This window comes from Protopterus annectens, chromosome 2.part1, assembly GCF_019279795.1.
Source record: "Protopterus annectens isolate FY-2018-M chromosome 2.part1, PAN1.0, whole genome shotgun sequence".
Lineage (NCBI taxonomy): Eukaryota > Metazoa > Chordata > Ceratodontiformes > Protopteridae > Protopterus > Protopterus annectens.
The window spans coordinates 621,081,638-621,098,595 of NC_056729.1; the positions used below are offsets into that span (position 1 = coordinate 621,081,638).

Sequence of the window (16,958 nt, forward strand, 5' to 3'; positions counted from 1 at the left end):
ACTGGGTTGCAATTTTCCCAGAGGTATATTTCTAGGTGGATGACATCAGCAGCCTTGACAAAGTTGAGCATTTGAATTGCAGGAGTGTGACTACCCTAAAAAGCATTGCTTTCTACACAGACAGAGACACACACTATTCATATCCAGAACTAGAACACCTACCTAACTACTTTATTACACTACAGCAGTATGCAGTTACAGGATGTGCTATGGAGATTACTGGGCTATAATCTTCCCAGAGGTGTATTTCTAGGTGGATGACATCAGCAGCCTTGTCAAAGTTGAGCATTTGAATTGTAGGGAGTGTGACTACCTTAAAAAGCCTTGTTCTCTACACAGACAGACACAGAGACACTTGGCATGTCTGGGATTTGAACAACTACCTAACTACTTTATCATACTACAACTGTACATGGTTACAGGACATGCTACGGAAATTACTGGGTTGCAATTTTCCCAGAGGTGTATTTCTAGGTTGATGACATCAGCAGCCTTGCCAAAGTTGTGCATTTGAATTGTAGGGAGTGTGACGACCCTAAAAAGCATTGCTTTCTACACAGACAGAGAAACACACTAGTCATATCTGGAACTAGAACACCTACCTAACTACTTTATTACACTACAGCAGTATGCAGTTACAGGATGCGCTACAGAAATTACTGGGCTATAATCTTTCCAGAGGTGTATTTCTAGGTTGTTGACATCAGCAGCCTTGCAGGGAGTGTGACTACCCTAAAAAGCATTGCTCTCTACACAGACAGACACACAAACACTTGCCATGCCTGGGATTAGAGCACCTTCCTAATTACTTTATCACACTACAGCAGTATGCAGTTATAGGATGCATTACGGAGATTACTGAGCTACAACCTTCCCAGAGGTGTATTTCTAGGTGGATGACATCAGCAGCCTTGCCAAAGTTGAGCATTTGAATTGTAGGGAGTGTAACTCCCCTAAAAAGTATTGCTCTCTACACAGACAGACAGACACACACACAGTTGCCAAGTGTGGGATTAAAACTCCTACCTAACTAGTTTATCACACTACAGCAGTACACAGTTATGGGATGCGCCATGGAGATTACTGGGCTACAGCTCTCCCAAAGGTGTATTTCACAGTGGATGACCTCAGCAGGCTTGTCATAGTAGGGCTATGGGGAGGGCAGTGTGTGTGCAAGGGCCATAATCCATTTATCTAGGTATTGACACGCCACATGCGGGCACACAGGGTCATATTTCACATGTACATGTATACAGCTGCTAGATGATTACATCCTTGTACAGTTATGTTGCACAGCTGGCACATGCACCACATACTCTGTAATGCTGATAGATACTGGTGGCTAGTATCTGCAATGAGTGACATTTGAACCTCATATGGTTAGGGCCCTTTGGCAGTGTGCTGGGTGGGATAGGCCTGGATGGCTTCTTGTCACAGTCACCCTCTTCCACACATCTATGTACGTCTACCTTTGGCTTGTTATAGTGTGTTGTCCTTACATATATGCCTGCATTCCTATCCACTGTGTGTGCAAGGCATGAGTGGTGCATACTGATGACTGTCTGCACTAACAACTGCGACTGCCAGCTATTTCTGGTCTACTGGTGTATGCAGACATGGCTTTCATGTGTTTAAGTGTGTGAGCATGCCCAGTATGCCCATCTTTATTTAATGTGTGGATCGAGTCCAGGTGGTTTGTACTGCAGTGCTCACCTTTGTGTTGTACACCAACAGATAGCATGCTGTTTCTGCAGGATATCCATCAAGCATTTGGCATTGACTGTTCCTACATTTCTGCATATGATGGGGGATCACCTGACTATTTTTACATTTCTACACAGAATTGGGGGGCACAACTGACTGTTACTACATTTCTACGTAGGATGGGGGGACACACCTGACTATTTCTACATTTCTACACAAGATTGGGGGGCACACCTGACTGTTATTACATTACTACATAGGATGAGGGGAGGCACTCCTGACTATTTCTATGGTTCTACACAGGATTGCGCGGGAGCACACCTGACTGTTACTACATTTCTACGTAGGATGGGGACACACACCTGACTATTTCTACATTTCTATGCAGGATTGGGGGGGGGCACACCTGGCTGTGACTAAATTACTATATAGGATGGGGGGAGGCACACCTGACTATTTCTGAATTTCTACACAGGATTGGGGGGCACACCTGACTGTGACTACATTTCTACATAGGATGGGGGGCACACCTGACACTTGCACACATTTGCTAAGACTTTACTGGCATGTCGGGTACTCCATTTCATTCTGTAGTCTTACATATTGTGCTGACTACAGGCATACCAGTGTACTACAGATCTTAGCTTTTAATTACCTACATATTAGTTTCTGACTTTCTACCCTTTCGAATTGACATCCCACTACCTGACCTGCTGCAGTCTGTCTGTGTAGACTGTGGGGGAGGTTACCCATAGGCCTCATTCAGAGGCCATAGCACAGCCTTTGTTTGCGTTTGTCTATTCCTGTCCTGCTGGCTGTGACTGTTGGGTATGTAAACCCCCTGCCTGACATGTGTGAGTTACTTACCTTGTGGGTGTCTCAGTATTGAAGGTGGTGCTGCAGGGCTGCTTATGTGAGATGCACATAGTACACTCCCTACACATGGTTAAGCACAGGTAGTGAAATGTTTGGCATCCCTTTTACTGTATGTGAGAGTCAGAGAAGGGTGTTATTCCCTGGGTCCCTCCTGTGCCAGTGTATGTACTATGTCTTGCCTCTTTGTCAAGGCCAGGGCATACTGGCACAAATCCTTCTGCCTACTGGGGCAGGCTCAGGTTGTTCCTCCTCCGAGTCACTCTGTGCCTGTGCAGGCCTTGGTAATGGTGGGGGGCTGTGTGGCCCTGCCCCATGCTGTTTCTGCTGCAAGCTATTTCTGCAGAATCATATTGTGTAGCATGGCACATACAAGGACAGTTTGGGTACATGTAGATGGTGAGTACTGCAAAGCTCCACCATATGTGTCCAGGCACCAGAACCGTGACTTGAGCATCCCAAACACATGCTCTACTATAATTTTGGTCTGTGTGTTTGCCTCATTATGGAGTTCTTTTTCAGGTGTGGGTGCATTTCTGATGGGTGTCATCAGCCACGGCTCCAGTCCATATCCAGCATCCCCCACTATGTGATCATCAGGGATGTCCCCATTGGCAAATCTCTGGTACAGCTGTGTCAGATGCCAGATGTGGGAATTGTGATAGCTTCCAGAGCAGCCAGCACACACATTCATTATTATGCCCTGGGCATCACACACAACCTGGCAGTTGATGGAGGGGAAGCCCTTGAAGTTGATGTAGACCCTACCCCACTCACTGGGTGGTGCGTTGATGCATATGTGCATGCAGTCTATACCACCCACTACTATTTTAATAACTTATGTATTTTAACTTCTTATGATTTATTACTAGGTATAATGTGTCTGACATGGTGTTTTGAATGACACACATGACTTTTTATTAAGTAGGTTAAAGTTGTTACACCTCTCAAGGGTTAATTATAGGAGTATACCTATCATGTGACTGTTGTAATGCACTTTAAATAACTTTATCCTATGGTGTGTCAGTATCTGAAGAAGTCTGTTTACTATTACAGACAAAAAGCGCTTTATATTGCACCAGTTGGTTTTGTTGCTTTTATTTTACTCGTATTGTGGATAGCAGCAGATCGCTGCAACATTGTGCTTGTTGAATATGTATTAAATATCTCTTGAGTTACGTTGCCATTGCTCCTGTGGTGTCTTTCGTTCTGTCAACAGTTTTGTTTTTTGTTTTGGTGATTCATCTGTTTTTATGGCCACAGGAAGCACCGACAACACTTTCAACCTCTCTGGCATGGAGACGGACGGAAGGGGTAACTTAGCACAACTTTTAGAGGCAATGAACCAGAGTTTAGAGAATTTAACAGCCAGGGTTGAGTCTTTAACTCAACCAGGTTACAAGCAACTACAAAGTAACACATCCAGCATTTCAGAGGGTGTGAACAGAGACAATTTACCAAGGTCTACACTTAACCAGTTTATTGGAAGTGAAAACAAGAGCTGTAATGTGACAGTTACTAGCAACATGGGAAACAACAACAACCAGGGAGCAAACACACAACATGCAACTACTTCGGGGCTTATTGGGACCTATGACTTCACCAGTTGGCTTAGTGAACAACCAAGCCTAGGAAATCAGAGTAGAAATGTTATCATAGGAAACCCGGCTGGAAGAAATGTGAGTATTACTTTTAAATTAAAATCATTTGATACTAAACTACTAAATATCAAAAACTTACAACTTGAACTGCAATATTTTGAAATATGCATTAAAGAGAACCCTAAAGGACTTCATACTTGGCAATACCCTACGGGGTTAGAATCTGGGTCTGAATTCTAAAGAGATATAATTCATTTGTTTAATACTCAAGGTTTGGAACTGTTAAAAATTATGTGTAAACATTACCAACTACAAATTAACATACTGGCCGAGGAGGCCATGGAGCTAGACAAGGAAATTAAAAAGGACACTGTATTTGATAGGTATCAGTATGATTATGAAGGTATTTGCTCAAGTATCTCTCAACAACTAGAGAGACTGAAGGAAACCAAACTTAAGAAACTAAGAAGAGATTTAAAAGACTATGAGGAGGGCACAGCCTATCCCAAACCACCACCTTCCAAGTCATGGAATGTTACAATGGGCAATACCAACAATAAAAACTTTTTTAACCACGGTACCAATGACTTAGATACAGACAATGTAGACCCAATGTCACCAAGACCATGAACAAGCCACGATGTACCCATAGAAAATTTTAATATGGGTAGAAACAACAACATTGAGAGAGGTGGTTTTCAAAGTGAACAACAACATCAGTCAAAAAACTTCCAGGGATGGAAGGGGAGAAATCGGAACAACTACAGAGGGAACCAAAGGAAATTTTACAACACACGAGCTGTAATCAACAGGATGAGGCAATAGAGAATCCAACTGTGGATGAAGTAGATTCCACTCCCATAAGTTATAAACTCATCATGAACTCAAAAGGAGAGTTAAACATCTACAACTATGCAGACTTTACAATGGACAACAGTCTGGTGGAGTTACTTGCCAAAGGTCTTACCTTTGTCCCCTCAAACAGAGGTGACATAGCAGAGATACTTTTAGACTTTAAACTTTATATTAGAATATTGAATCTAACAGTTCTGTTGGTTGTTGGAACAAATGATAGGCAAGACCTTAGGATAGCAAGCACTTACAACCCACCCACCCACTTATCCACCTATTCAACCACATGTGCAAAATAGAAATGAGAAACTTGTTTAGTAATAACGTTTACTCTCCAAACAACTACAATGTATCTATAGAGGACAAAATGAAGTTATCACAGTTCAAGACTTTACCAATTCGCATTATGAAACTGGATAAAGGTGGTGGGTTGGTGGTGATGGAAGTGAAACACTATATAGATAAAATGTTGAAGCTACTTGAAGTACAAGCTTATCAAAAAGTGAGCTTAAATGAGTTAAACATAGCTCATAACAGAATAAATATGTCTATCAATGACTTGTTCATTGAGTCACTAACTGACATACACACAAACAACTATTTAAATATGTCTTTGCCTAGACTCCCATCTTTGTTCGGAGTACCTAAAATCCAGAAAGACCTTAATGACCCACCTATGAGAGCTATTGTAGATGCTAGTCAGTCTATTACATACCCTTGTGCTAAAGTGATGGACTCTATACTGAAGACCTACGTAAGAAAAGAAAAACAAATATGTAAAGATTCGTGGACATTTCTTGAACAGATCAACTCACTTGAGTTTAACCACGACAAGAACTTTTTAACTATAGATGTTTGCGATCTTTACACCTACATTCCGCATCATGTAGGTATTGAGTGGGTCATAGAATTTATTAGATTTAGAGGAGCAAGTGACTCAGAACAGAGATTAATAGAACAACTGTTAGGCATAGTTTTGGAGTACAACTTTTTTGCATTCAACAACAACATATACTTACAAAAAATTGGGGTAGCCATGGGGTCCCCCTGTGGAGGCTGTTTTGCAAACTTAGTAATGGCTTACTGGGAACATAAATATGTCCTCAAAAACATTCACTTGAAAACCAGCATTTCTTTTTACACTCGCTACCTGGATGATATTTTCCTTATCATCACATGGGGTAGTGTAGTTGCAGAAGAAATAGTTGAGTATTTCAACAGTACAACTGAATTTTTAAAATTCACTAGTGTTTACCAAGAGTTGAGTATTAGTTATCTTGATGTTAATTTTTCTAAAAACATACTAGGACAACATTACATAGCAAAAGTTTACAGAAAGAGTACATACTCTAATTCACTCTTGCATTTTAGCAGCTCTCACCCCTTGCCCCAGAAAAAAATCTGTGATCAAAGGACAGATGGTATGGGCTGCAAGAATGATCACTATGCAGAGCGATTTCTTAGCAGATTGTAAAAACTTGAGTGACATGTTTATACATAGGAGTTACCCAATTGAATTAATCCATAATATAGTAACCGAAGTTCAAAGAAAGAGGGAAAAAGGAATATACAAACCAATTTTGAACAAAGGAACTCCCCTAGTATTAACACACTTAGAACTTAATTCAACTGATGCACTAGTGGAGCAAATCGACAACATGAACACTCCACCCCACAACTTATTGAGGGACCTGGTCCCATAAATACAACAAATGGGAATATCAGTTTCGTTTTGACATTCAACCTAAGAGCAAAAGAAGTTATGGGCATTTTGAAAAAGAACTGGCATTGTTTACAACTGACAGAGATATTATTCAAAAAGTAGGAACATCTCCAGTTATTACCTATAGGAGGGACAAAAGTTTAAAAAACATTTTGGAAGGTCGAAATAACAGTACACACAGGACAGCGGGTATGTCACGATGCGAGATGTGCAACTATTGTAAATACATTGACATTGGTAACAAATTCGTGATTAGAGACAGGAATTACACATTGAAAAACAGATTTAACTGTAACTCAAGAGATGTAGTTTACTTAGCCCAATGCCAGATATGCCCAGCCTTCTATGTGGGCAAAACTGATAGGAGACTACGCGATAGGATATATGATCATGTATATGCAATCAGTAGATGCAAACAAGAGAATGCATTGACAAAACATTGTATGGAACAACCAAACCACTCATTTAAGTTCAAAATTATTGAGCAAATCCACGACCAAGAAAATAATATTCAAACTATGATAAGGGGTGGTTCAAGTTCACTATTTCTAGAAAAAACAGAACTGTTATGGCAATTACGCTTAGACGCATGTTGACCACCAGGCTTGAATGAAGTCTATTCATTAATCTGTATATTAAAACTAAGAAATTGGTTACGATAGGTTAGAAGCCATTCCTTGTCTTAATAGGCGTGTACGTTTATTTTTATAGTGATATGAAACACAGTTGACACTATAGTTAGTTATTATACTACTGGGCAATTATGCAATTAGTCTACCTATTTGTACACTACTTTTTAAGTTTACCATTCTATGGTAGGCATTACTTAATAACACACATTCAAAATAAAACGTGTCCTTGCTATTATCATTATTTAGTTATTGCACCTTAGGTTCACAACAGTGTAAAAACGTTAATTTGCACAATAATAACATAATTTCAAAATTGTTTAGAACTGGCCCAAAAGTCACACTAACAGCTGTACTGCAAGTTTGATATTGGCAATGTTATCCATACAACATACACAACGTGTCATCAGAAATGTAGCACGATTCTTTTGCTCCGTTTCACGTTTCCCATGCTCGTACATCACCGTATCTTTGTTTAGACTAATAAGATATTTTTAAACGTTCTTGATGTTTATAATATTGAGTACAAAGTACTAATAACTTATGTATTTTAACTTCTTATGATTTATTACTTTGTATAATGTGGTTGACATGGTGTTTTGAATGACACACATGACTTTTTATTAAGTAGGTTAAAGTTGTGACACCTCTCAAGGGTTAATGATAGGAGTATACCTATCGTGACTGTTGTAACACACTTTAAATAACTTTATCCTACGGTGTGTCAGTCTCTGAAGAAGTCTGTTTACTATTACAGACGAAAAGCGCTTCATATTGCACCAGTTGGCTTTGTTGCTTTTATTTTACTTTTATTGTGGATAGCAGCAGTTCGCTGCAACATTGTGCTTGTTGAATATATATTAAATATTGCTTGAGTTATGTTGCCGTTGCTTCTGTGGTGTCTTTCATTCTTATACCACCCACTACCTCAGGGTATTCTACTATTTGGTGGAACAGTTGCATATTGCTGGCCAATGCCTCACGGTTGTTCGGGAAATATTCGTGCTCACCGACATGTGCTGACATGGCATCTAGGATCTGGTGGAGTACCCTGGATGCTGATGCTTGTGAAATCCCCATCATATCCCCAGTTGGTATTTGGAAGTTACCTGTAGCTAGTATTTGTAGGCCTACACATACATTGGTATCCACTGGGATGGGTTTCCCTCTGTTAGTTCTGTGTGCGAGTCATGGCCAGCACAGCTCAACAATTTGCTGTAGGAAGTCCCTGTCCACCCTATAGCATTCCACTATTTCCAGCTCATGTAGCCCCTGGTAGGTTACACTGGGTCTATACACTCTTCTCTGTCTCCTCACTGTGAGTTGGTTGACAGCATTCATATCCTCACCACCCTCAGCCTCTTCCACAAGTTGTTGTATGATAACTATTGCAGCCCCTATCATTTTGCTGTTGTGAGTGTTAAAAGTTCCCCACTTGTTTACACCGGTGGTGTAGAGTGTGGGAAAAACCAGAGGGGAAGGTGTTTGCATAGTTTATAATAGGGTTCTGGACTGGGCTCATCTGTTGGCTGTGTAATTAGCTGATTCTGGTACATTTCACCTGCCAGCTAAGCTAGTTCTCCTTGATTACATTCCTACTGCTGTTTTACCTTCCCATTGCCTTCCTGTTTAAGCCCATGTGTGTGCCACACAAACAGAGTGCTCAAATGTGCACAGTGCTGCTATTTCCTGGTTTTACTTCTTTTTTATTCCTGTAAAATGTGGTGCGTGGCGCACACACCCATTAAGGCTTTATAAAGAGTGCTAGGCAGGTTTAGACAAACCTCCTAGGTTAGCTGTGCTAAGCTAGGAGCAAACCCGAGCCACAAGGCTCCAATACACTTACAGTATGCCTGACACACACCCCCATAATGTCACCTAACTCCTAGGCTTACACCAAGCTATTCCTACTCTTACACTGTTAGGACCTGACTCACATGCTGAGGAAAACTAGGATTCACAATCCTTCCCCTCATTTGCATAAGATTGCCTGCTAATGCAGTTATATGTCTTACACTGAGCCTCCCCCCTTAGCAACCACTACTCACTGGCCATGTTGTCTTCTGTCTGCCATTGACTTACATGGCAGAATACTGATTTTAGCTAGAATACTTAATTTAGGTTCATTTTGTTATTTTCCCCAATCCCGTTTGTGAGCCACTGCCCTACGCTTAAACAGCCAAGATCTGGAATGTTAAGATAGTGTCAGAGGAATTCATTACAGTCTTATTTATAATTAAATTAATATGGTGGAAAAATGTGTAGTATTATCTTTTAAAATAAATACTTTTAAATATACAGTATAGATAGTTTTAATCTATTATCTATTAATGTAAATGGACTAACTAATGGCAACAAAATAAATCATTAATGATATATCTAAAATTAAATAGAGAAGACATTATATTATTGCAAGAGACTCACTCGATAGCTAAATATATGTACTATTTAAATAACTTACATTATGAAATGTTATCATATGCTGCTTTTAACAAAAAGAGGAGAGGAACTGCTATACTATGGAGAAAATCCACTGAAATGCCTAAGGTCGTAGAAGCCTTTACTGAACCAAAAAGAATGTATACATTTGTAATAATTAAATATAATGGCAAATTCTATATACTAGCTATTTTTACTGGATCCCTGGAATAGGTGCAAAAGTTGCTTAAGATCACTTAAATTTATTACAAAGTCATTGGAAAGGTAGTTTAATTTTATCAGGTGATTTTAACTGCATATCTATAGAAGATACAAGTGAACAGAAGGAAGCTAAAATATTGGCATCAGCTAAAGCACTAAATAGGTTTATTAGCAATAATAATTTAGCTGATTTCCTAGTAAAAGCAGAAAATAAGTCATTGTTCTTCACTCCTTATTCTTATTCTGATGCATATGGGACACAAACTAGAATTGATAGGATCTATTCTTCTGTAGAATTACTTAATAAAGTGAATTATTTTAAAACTATACCTTGTCCTTTATCTGATCATAATGCACTAAATATTAATATAATGATGGATACAAGGAAATTTCAAATTATTTATAGAATCCCAGTATATATGATGAACTTAAAAGAGTTTAAGAGTGACCTTAGGAAGCAAACCAAGAACAGTTTATCTTTAAATAATGGTCAGGTTAGTAAAGTCGTACTGTGGGACTCCCTAAAAATGCATATTTAAGACAGAATGTGAAGATGGGCTAGTAATACAATGAATGAATGGGATAAAGAATTATTAGAAATGCAAAATGTAATACACAAAGTGAGGTTTGAACAATAAACAAAGCAGTTAGATAATACTGAAGACATTAAAAAGTAATCACAAAATATCAAACAGTTTTAATGCATAAAGTGGAGAGATTTAGGAAAAATAAATCTACATAGATTAGCTAACAGAAGTAAAATGATAAACAAAAGGCAAAAATCCATAATATTCAAAATCCTCAGACTAATAAGCTAACTTCAGATATAGGGGAAATGCTAATTATTTTTTAAAAAATTCACAAGACTCAATAAATATAAAAATAATAATACTGATGATTACAAAACTGACAATTATTTAAAGTAAAATGTTACTAATAAACTTAACTAACAGATATTTAGTTGAATAAGCCTATTACTATTACCCTGATAGAATTTAAAGAAGCTATAAAAAAGGTAAAAATGGTAAAGCTCCTGGGTTAGATGGTTTAAATATGGAATTATATAGTATATGCCTGTTAAATATTTTAGAATTATTTAGTGACATTTTCAGAATAATACAGAGTGACAAAATAATTCCTCCCTCATGGAAATTTTCTCTAATCTCACCTATACTTAAACAAGGAAAGGAAAGTAAGTTGGTCTCCTCATATATACCTATTTCATTATTAAATGTAGACTATAAAAATGTCTACTTCCATTTTTTTCCACAAGATTAAGAGATATAGAAGACAAATTAGTTGATTAAGATCAAAGAGGATTTATAGTCAACAGATTAATATACGATAAGTTAAAAAGGTAGGAGCTTTCTTAGATTTATCAAATGGAAGAAACAAGAAATTTGGCCTCATTAGTTTAGATATTAAGATAGCTTTTGACTGTGTAGATTAGAAGTACTAGTTTAAAACTTAAGAAGCATTTGCATTTCCAGAACAGTTTATTGGAATATTAAAATCCTTTACAGAGACTCCAAAGCATATGTTAAAATTGGATCTTATATTTTTCAAGGATTCACTTTAAACAATGGCACAAAACAAGGACATCCCTTGTCTTCTTTACTATTAGCATTAGTTATTGAACACTTAACTGATAGTATAAGACGCAATTAAAAATTGGTGGATTCTCAATTAATAGAGATTGTCAGTCTACAATACAACTTTTTGCAAATGATATTTCTAACTGTAGGAGATCTAAACTGTTTGATTGAAGAAATATATGAGAAAAATGAAAAGTTTCAAGAAGTCTCACTTCTGAAATTTAATAATAAAAAAACTAAAACTGTAGTGCTAAATCAATTACTAGACAGTAAGTTTAAAGATAAATATAAATATAATTGAGAAGGAAAAGAAATAAAACATTTAGGAATAAAAATTTATGAAGATATGAGTAAGATTACTGATAATAATTTTGAAAAAATAATTAAAGAAGTGTTACTTCTTAATCAAAAAAATAGAATGAATGTTTCTTTGCATGTGAGGATAGGTTAGTACTTATAAAAATGGTTATATTGTCCAAAATTTTATATATATATATATATATATATATATATATATATATATATTTAGTGTTTCACTTCAGAATCTCAAACTACTGAAATATCGAAATTCAGTAGCTCAAGACCGAAGTGTTGAAAAGGCACTTGCGTGAAAGTGCAGAATCCCGAATGAGGAAATGCAGAATACGGAAATGTCAAATCCGCAGTTGTGGAGGCGTTCCCTGTGTTTGTGATGTGTGGTATGGTCTATTGATGTAGCTGGAGATTCAGGTAAGTGATGTTTTACTAGGGGTTTTGGGTAGGGATTTTAGTGTGTGTGAGTGTGTTCGGATTTCTGAGGTGTATGTTAGGGTAGGTAGGTAAGATTGTGAAGTGTAAGTGTTGAAAGTCATGGTATTTGTATGTATGTGATGTGTGTTTGTGTAAGGGGAGTGTAGAATGTGTAGTGGTGATTTTTGTGTGTTTGTTTTTAGTGTGACCTTGGAGTTAATATATATAAGTAGCGGGGTGTAGGGTCCACATATGTGTTTGTTTTGTTGCGTTTGTGTGTGTTTTGTTGGTTTGTAGTGTAGGGAGGACGGTGTATGTGTGTTTGTTTGTGTGTGGAGTGTGTATGTGGGCAGTCGCGATTTTGAATTCCGAGTTTTTCAGTGTTCGGCTTTACAGTCTTGAGATACTGAATTTTGATATTTCAGCATTTCAGGATTGTAAAGTGAAACTATATATATATATATATATATATATATATATATATATATATATATATATATAGGTTCCCTACGTTAGAACGAAAGCTCAGAAGATCGACAATGACATCACCCATGCCAGAAGACCGACGGAGCAGATAACTGACAACTCGGAATCCTGACAGCAAAAACACTGACATGGGAAATGTGTGAGCTCAACTAGGTAAGTGTGTGATAGTGAGGGATTTAGGGTTAGGGTGTGTGTAAGGTAAGTGTGTGATAGTGAGGGACTTAGGATTAGGGTGCGGGTAAGATAAGTGTGCGATAGTGAGGGACTTGAGGGTTAGGGGTGGATTAAGTGAGTTAGGGTGAGGGTGTGGGTAAGTTAAGTGTGCGATAGTGAGGGACTTGAGGGTTAGGGGTGGATTAAGTGAGTTAGGGTTAGGGTGCAGGTGAGGTAAGTGTGCGATAGTGATGGACCTTAGGGTTAGGATTTGGGTAAAGGTTAGTGCATAGATAATTGTGTGTAAGGTGTAGTGTAGGTTTTTAGGTTGTTGGTGTGCTTGTGTTGTGTGTGCGTTGTGTGGAACAGCAAATGTTTTGTTTTGTTAACTGTCGGTATTGTGGTTTGTCGGGCATGCGAACTTTCATGTTTTTGCGGTTTCATTCTTGTGGTGTCAGTGTTGTGGGTGTCGGTGTTGTGGACTGTCGGTCTAACGTAGTAGACCCATCTATATATACATATATATATATATATATATATATATATATATATATATATATATATATATATATATATATATTTAATAACTGACCAAAAACATTTTTAAAGAAAATGGAAAAGGAAGTTTACTTCATTCTTATGGTATCCTAAAAGAATGAAAATTGCTTATAGAAATCATATAGGATTATGGGAGTATGGTGGTATTAGCTTTCCAGATGTAGACTCTTATTCTATTGCTGCAAGTTTTAACTCTGTTATACTCTGGATAGACTCATCTTACACTAATCAATGGAAAATGATCAGGGAGCAGATTGCACTTAAGTGTTATAAGTTTATTAAAGATGGTAAACTAGAAATATATAATAATCCTTTCATCTGGTTAACAAAATTTACTTTAGAAGGAAATTCATTTCACTCTTTACACTCTGCATATATGAAATCAGTTCTTAAAGCAGTTATTTTTTTAAACTCCATTAATATCAGAATGGAAATGTTTGTGCTTTCTCATTGCATATACCTCTTGATTTAAGGAAACACAGAACAATGTTAAAATTAATTTATTAAAAAGGAATGGGTTAGTATTATGGTCTAATTGCTTTCAAAAAGGAAAAGCTAAGTCACCAGAATACTTAATGAAACATTATAAGTTGGATTCATCCTTTAACTAGTTAATATTGTCCATCAGTAAGAAATTAAATGATTTAAAGATAATATGAGTGTAGACGAACAGAACATTATTCTCCCAATATATTAATATATGAATATATGAATGTTGTTGTTGAAGGCAGATTGATATAGGAAGTCTGTCAAAGCTATATAAGTTAATTATAAATAATAATAATAATAATTTCAATGCAAAATTCTGGAACTTTTTACATAGTAGTGGGTTGAGTGACTCAACAGGCAATAAGAATAAAACTTTGCTACTTAAATCAGTTAGTCAAACTTCTTTAAGTTTATACCGAAAAGTTGTTATGTGGCAATACACACATAGAATGTTTGGTACTCCCTACAAAATCTTTAAGTTTAGTAAAATTACTTCTTCAGTTTGTTGGAGATATAATAAAGATGTAAAAGCTGACTGGACACACGTGTTTATGGATTGTGAAAAATGAAATGTATATTGGGAAGAGATAAGTATGTTTTAAGCTGTTATGGTCTGATAAATGTTCTTTAACTAGATCAGTAATACTAATGAATGTCCCACTTCCTGTATCTGTTGAAGCCAAATAGAAAAGTATTTTGTGCTATTTTGGCAGTTGCTAGAAAAGTTATTACAAAAAATTGGAAATAAAACTCAATTCCTACGTTCAAAGAATTTTTAAATTTAACAGCAATTCTATGCAAAATTGGAAAAGAAGTGATCGGAATATGATCTATAAATCATACTAAGACTTTTAGTAGTTGGGATAACCTTGAAATGTTGCAATTGAAATACCAAAATTATGAATGTGTTAATTATATAAGATTACCTTGAAGATTCAATGTATTCCTATCATTGTATAACATCGTGTGATGTCATGCCTCCCAATCATACTGAATTACTCAGTTTTTAGCGAGTTTTGGGGTCCAAATAAAGAGGTGCCATGATTCCCGAGTGGCACCCCTTCATTTCCAACTTTTTCTCAGCTGTTTTTATTTTAATTTTCTTTTCGTTTGTTGAGCTGATGTCATCACATGCATGATGATGTCAGTGCTGTTGGGGCTACCAGCCTGTCACAATTGAGGTCAAGGGCACAGTGCACACATTTCTGGCTGATACGCATTTCTGCTGGATCTGCAAGCAGGAAACATTTTTCAAATGGATCTGTGAGCACTTATGAGCGGCGTTCTCTTTTTTTTATTGAAATGGATCTCTGCAAAGTCATACTGCAGAGGATGTGTGGATCTAGCACTTAGCACTTGCAAGCAGCATTCCTGCATTCAAATTGATCTAGCACTTAGCAGTTGTGTTCTCTTTTGGGAAGTCCTGGGTACTGCAGAGCACAGGATTCAGGCTGAAGTAGGAAATGTGTTGTTTCATTTTATTTATTCTGTGTATGTGTGTGTGTGTGTGTGTGTGTGTGTGTGTGTGTGTGTGTGTGTGTGTGTGTGTGTGTGTGTGTGTGTGTTTGTGTGTGTGGCCCTATTTTGGGGCTTTTGTCCCCCCATTATAATAGGCTTTGTCCAGATTTCTTGCACTAAGAGATTGAGAGGTATGGGCATGATGTAGATACCAGCCTTCAGATGAGCAAAGTTTATCATGTAATTTGAAGATGTGAAAGAACTGAGTGTGTGTGTGTGTGTGTGTGTGTGTGTGTGTGTGTGTGTGTGTGTGTGTGTGTGTGTGTGTGTGTGTCTGAATATTTTGTTGTCGGTTACAGGTTGGAGAATGAACATCACTGAGAAGGGTAAGTGTAAATAGATAAGTATGGAAAAAATATGACTCTTTTTTTTCCATATGAATGTAATATGGTTTCTGTGTTGCCTTACTTTCCTCTGGTCCATCAGAGAAACATTTGAAATTGTGTAATTTACAACCATTTTAACCATTGTTTTGTTCAATGATTGTATTGTCGTTATGGTTGCACTGTCATTTAATGTGTAAATTACTGATAACTTCATAGTAGTAAATGGTTCTGGCAATTTGGAGCATTTTCTGGCTTGTTAAACTTGATTTCTGCATTAGTAACTGTATTTAGAGCACAACCTAGAGCTGTTTACTGAATTTCCTGTTTGCACTTATTTTTAAAATCGTTTTTTTCTCAAAACTTGCATTTTATCTGTCTTTGGCCTAGCACTGTTGTGTGGGGTCATTTACTGCACTGTTATAACTTGTTGATACTTGTGAACCTCTGCTATCTCTGAAAAAACAAAAAAATCTTGCTTTTTTCCCACTTTTCTGAGATTTAAAAAAGTTCAGTTACAGGCTTGCTGTTCTTGAACTGTTTGTAAGTTTCTTGGAGGCCATTTTTTGCTTGGGCTAAAGGGAAGTCTCTCTGTTGATCAGTGTCACTGAAAAACATTGAGCAGCCTGCCTGCCCCTGTGGGAGTGGTTATTGACTTGAAACTGTAGTTTTATTGGCCATTTTGGGTCAATTCCAAACTCCTTCATCTTCCTCTTTTAAAACCTGGTTGCCTCACGGTTTTGGCATCTTTTCAGGCTTGTTGGCTGTTGGTGAAGCACCCACCAAGAGGAGAAAACACTGAGGGAAGAAAGGAGCCACTTTTGAGACTTTAAGTATTTTTCCTCTGTTTATTTGCTAAGTTTTTCTGCATAGCCACCTATTTTGAAAATTTTCTGGCTTGTTAAACTTGATTTCTGCATTAGTAACTGTATTTAGAGCACAACCTAGAGCTGTTTACTGAATTTTCTGTTTGCACTTATTTTTAAAATCGTTTGTTTCTCAAAACTTGCATTTTATCTGTCTTTGGCCTAGCACTCTTGTGTGGGGTCATTTACTGCACTGTTATAACTTGTTGATACTTGTGA

At 37.3% G+C, this 16,958-nt stretch overlaps 1 protein-coding gene across 1 annotated transcript in view; it reads left to right on the forward strand.

Moving 5' to 3' along the window:
- The window catches only part of LOC122794885 (vomeronasal type-2 receptor 26-like), a 386,917-nt gene that overhangs the window by 171,295 nt on the left and 198,664 nt on the right, over positions 1–16,958 (forward strand). The window contains exon 4 of the mRNA XM_044063484.1: positions 14,442–14,454. Coding sequence (XP_043919419.1) covers positions 14,442–14,454 — 13 coding nt within the window. The remainder of the gene's footprint in view (positions 1–14,441; positions 14,455–16,958) is intronic.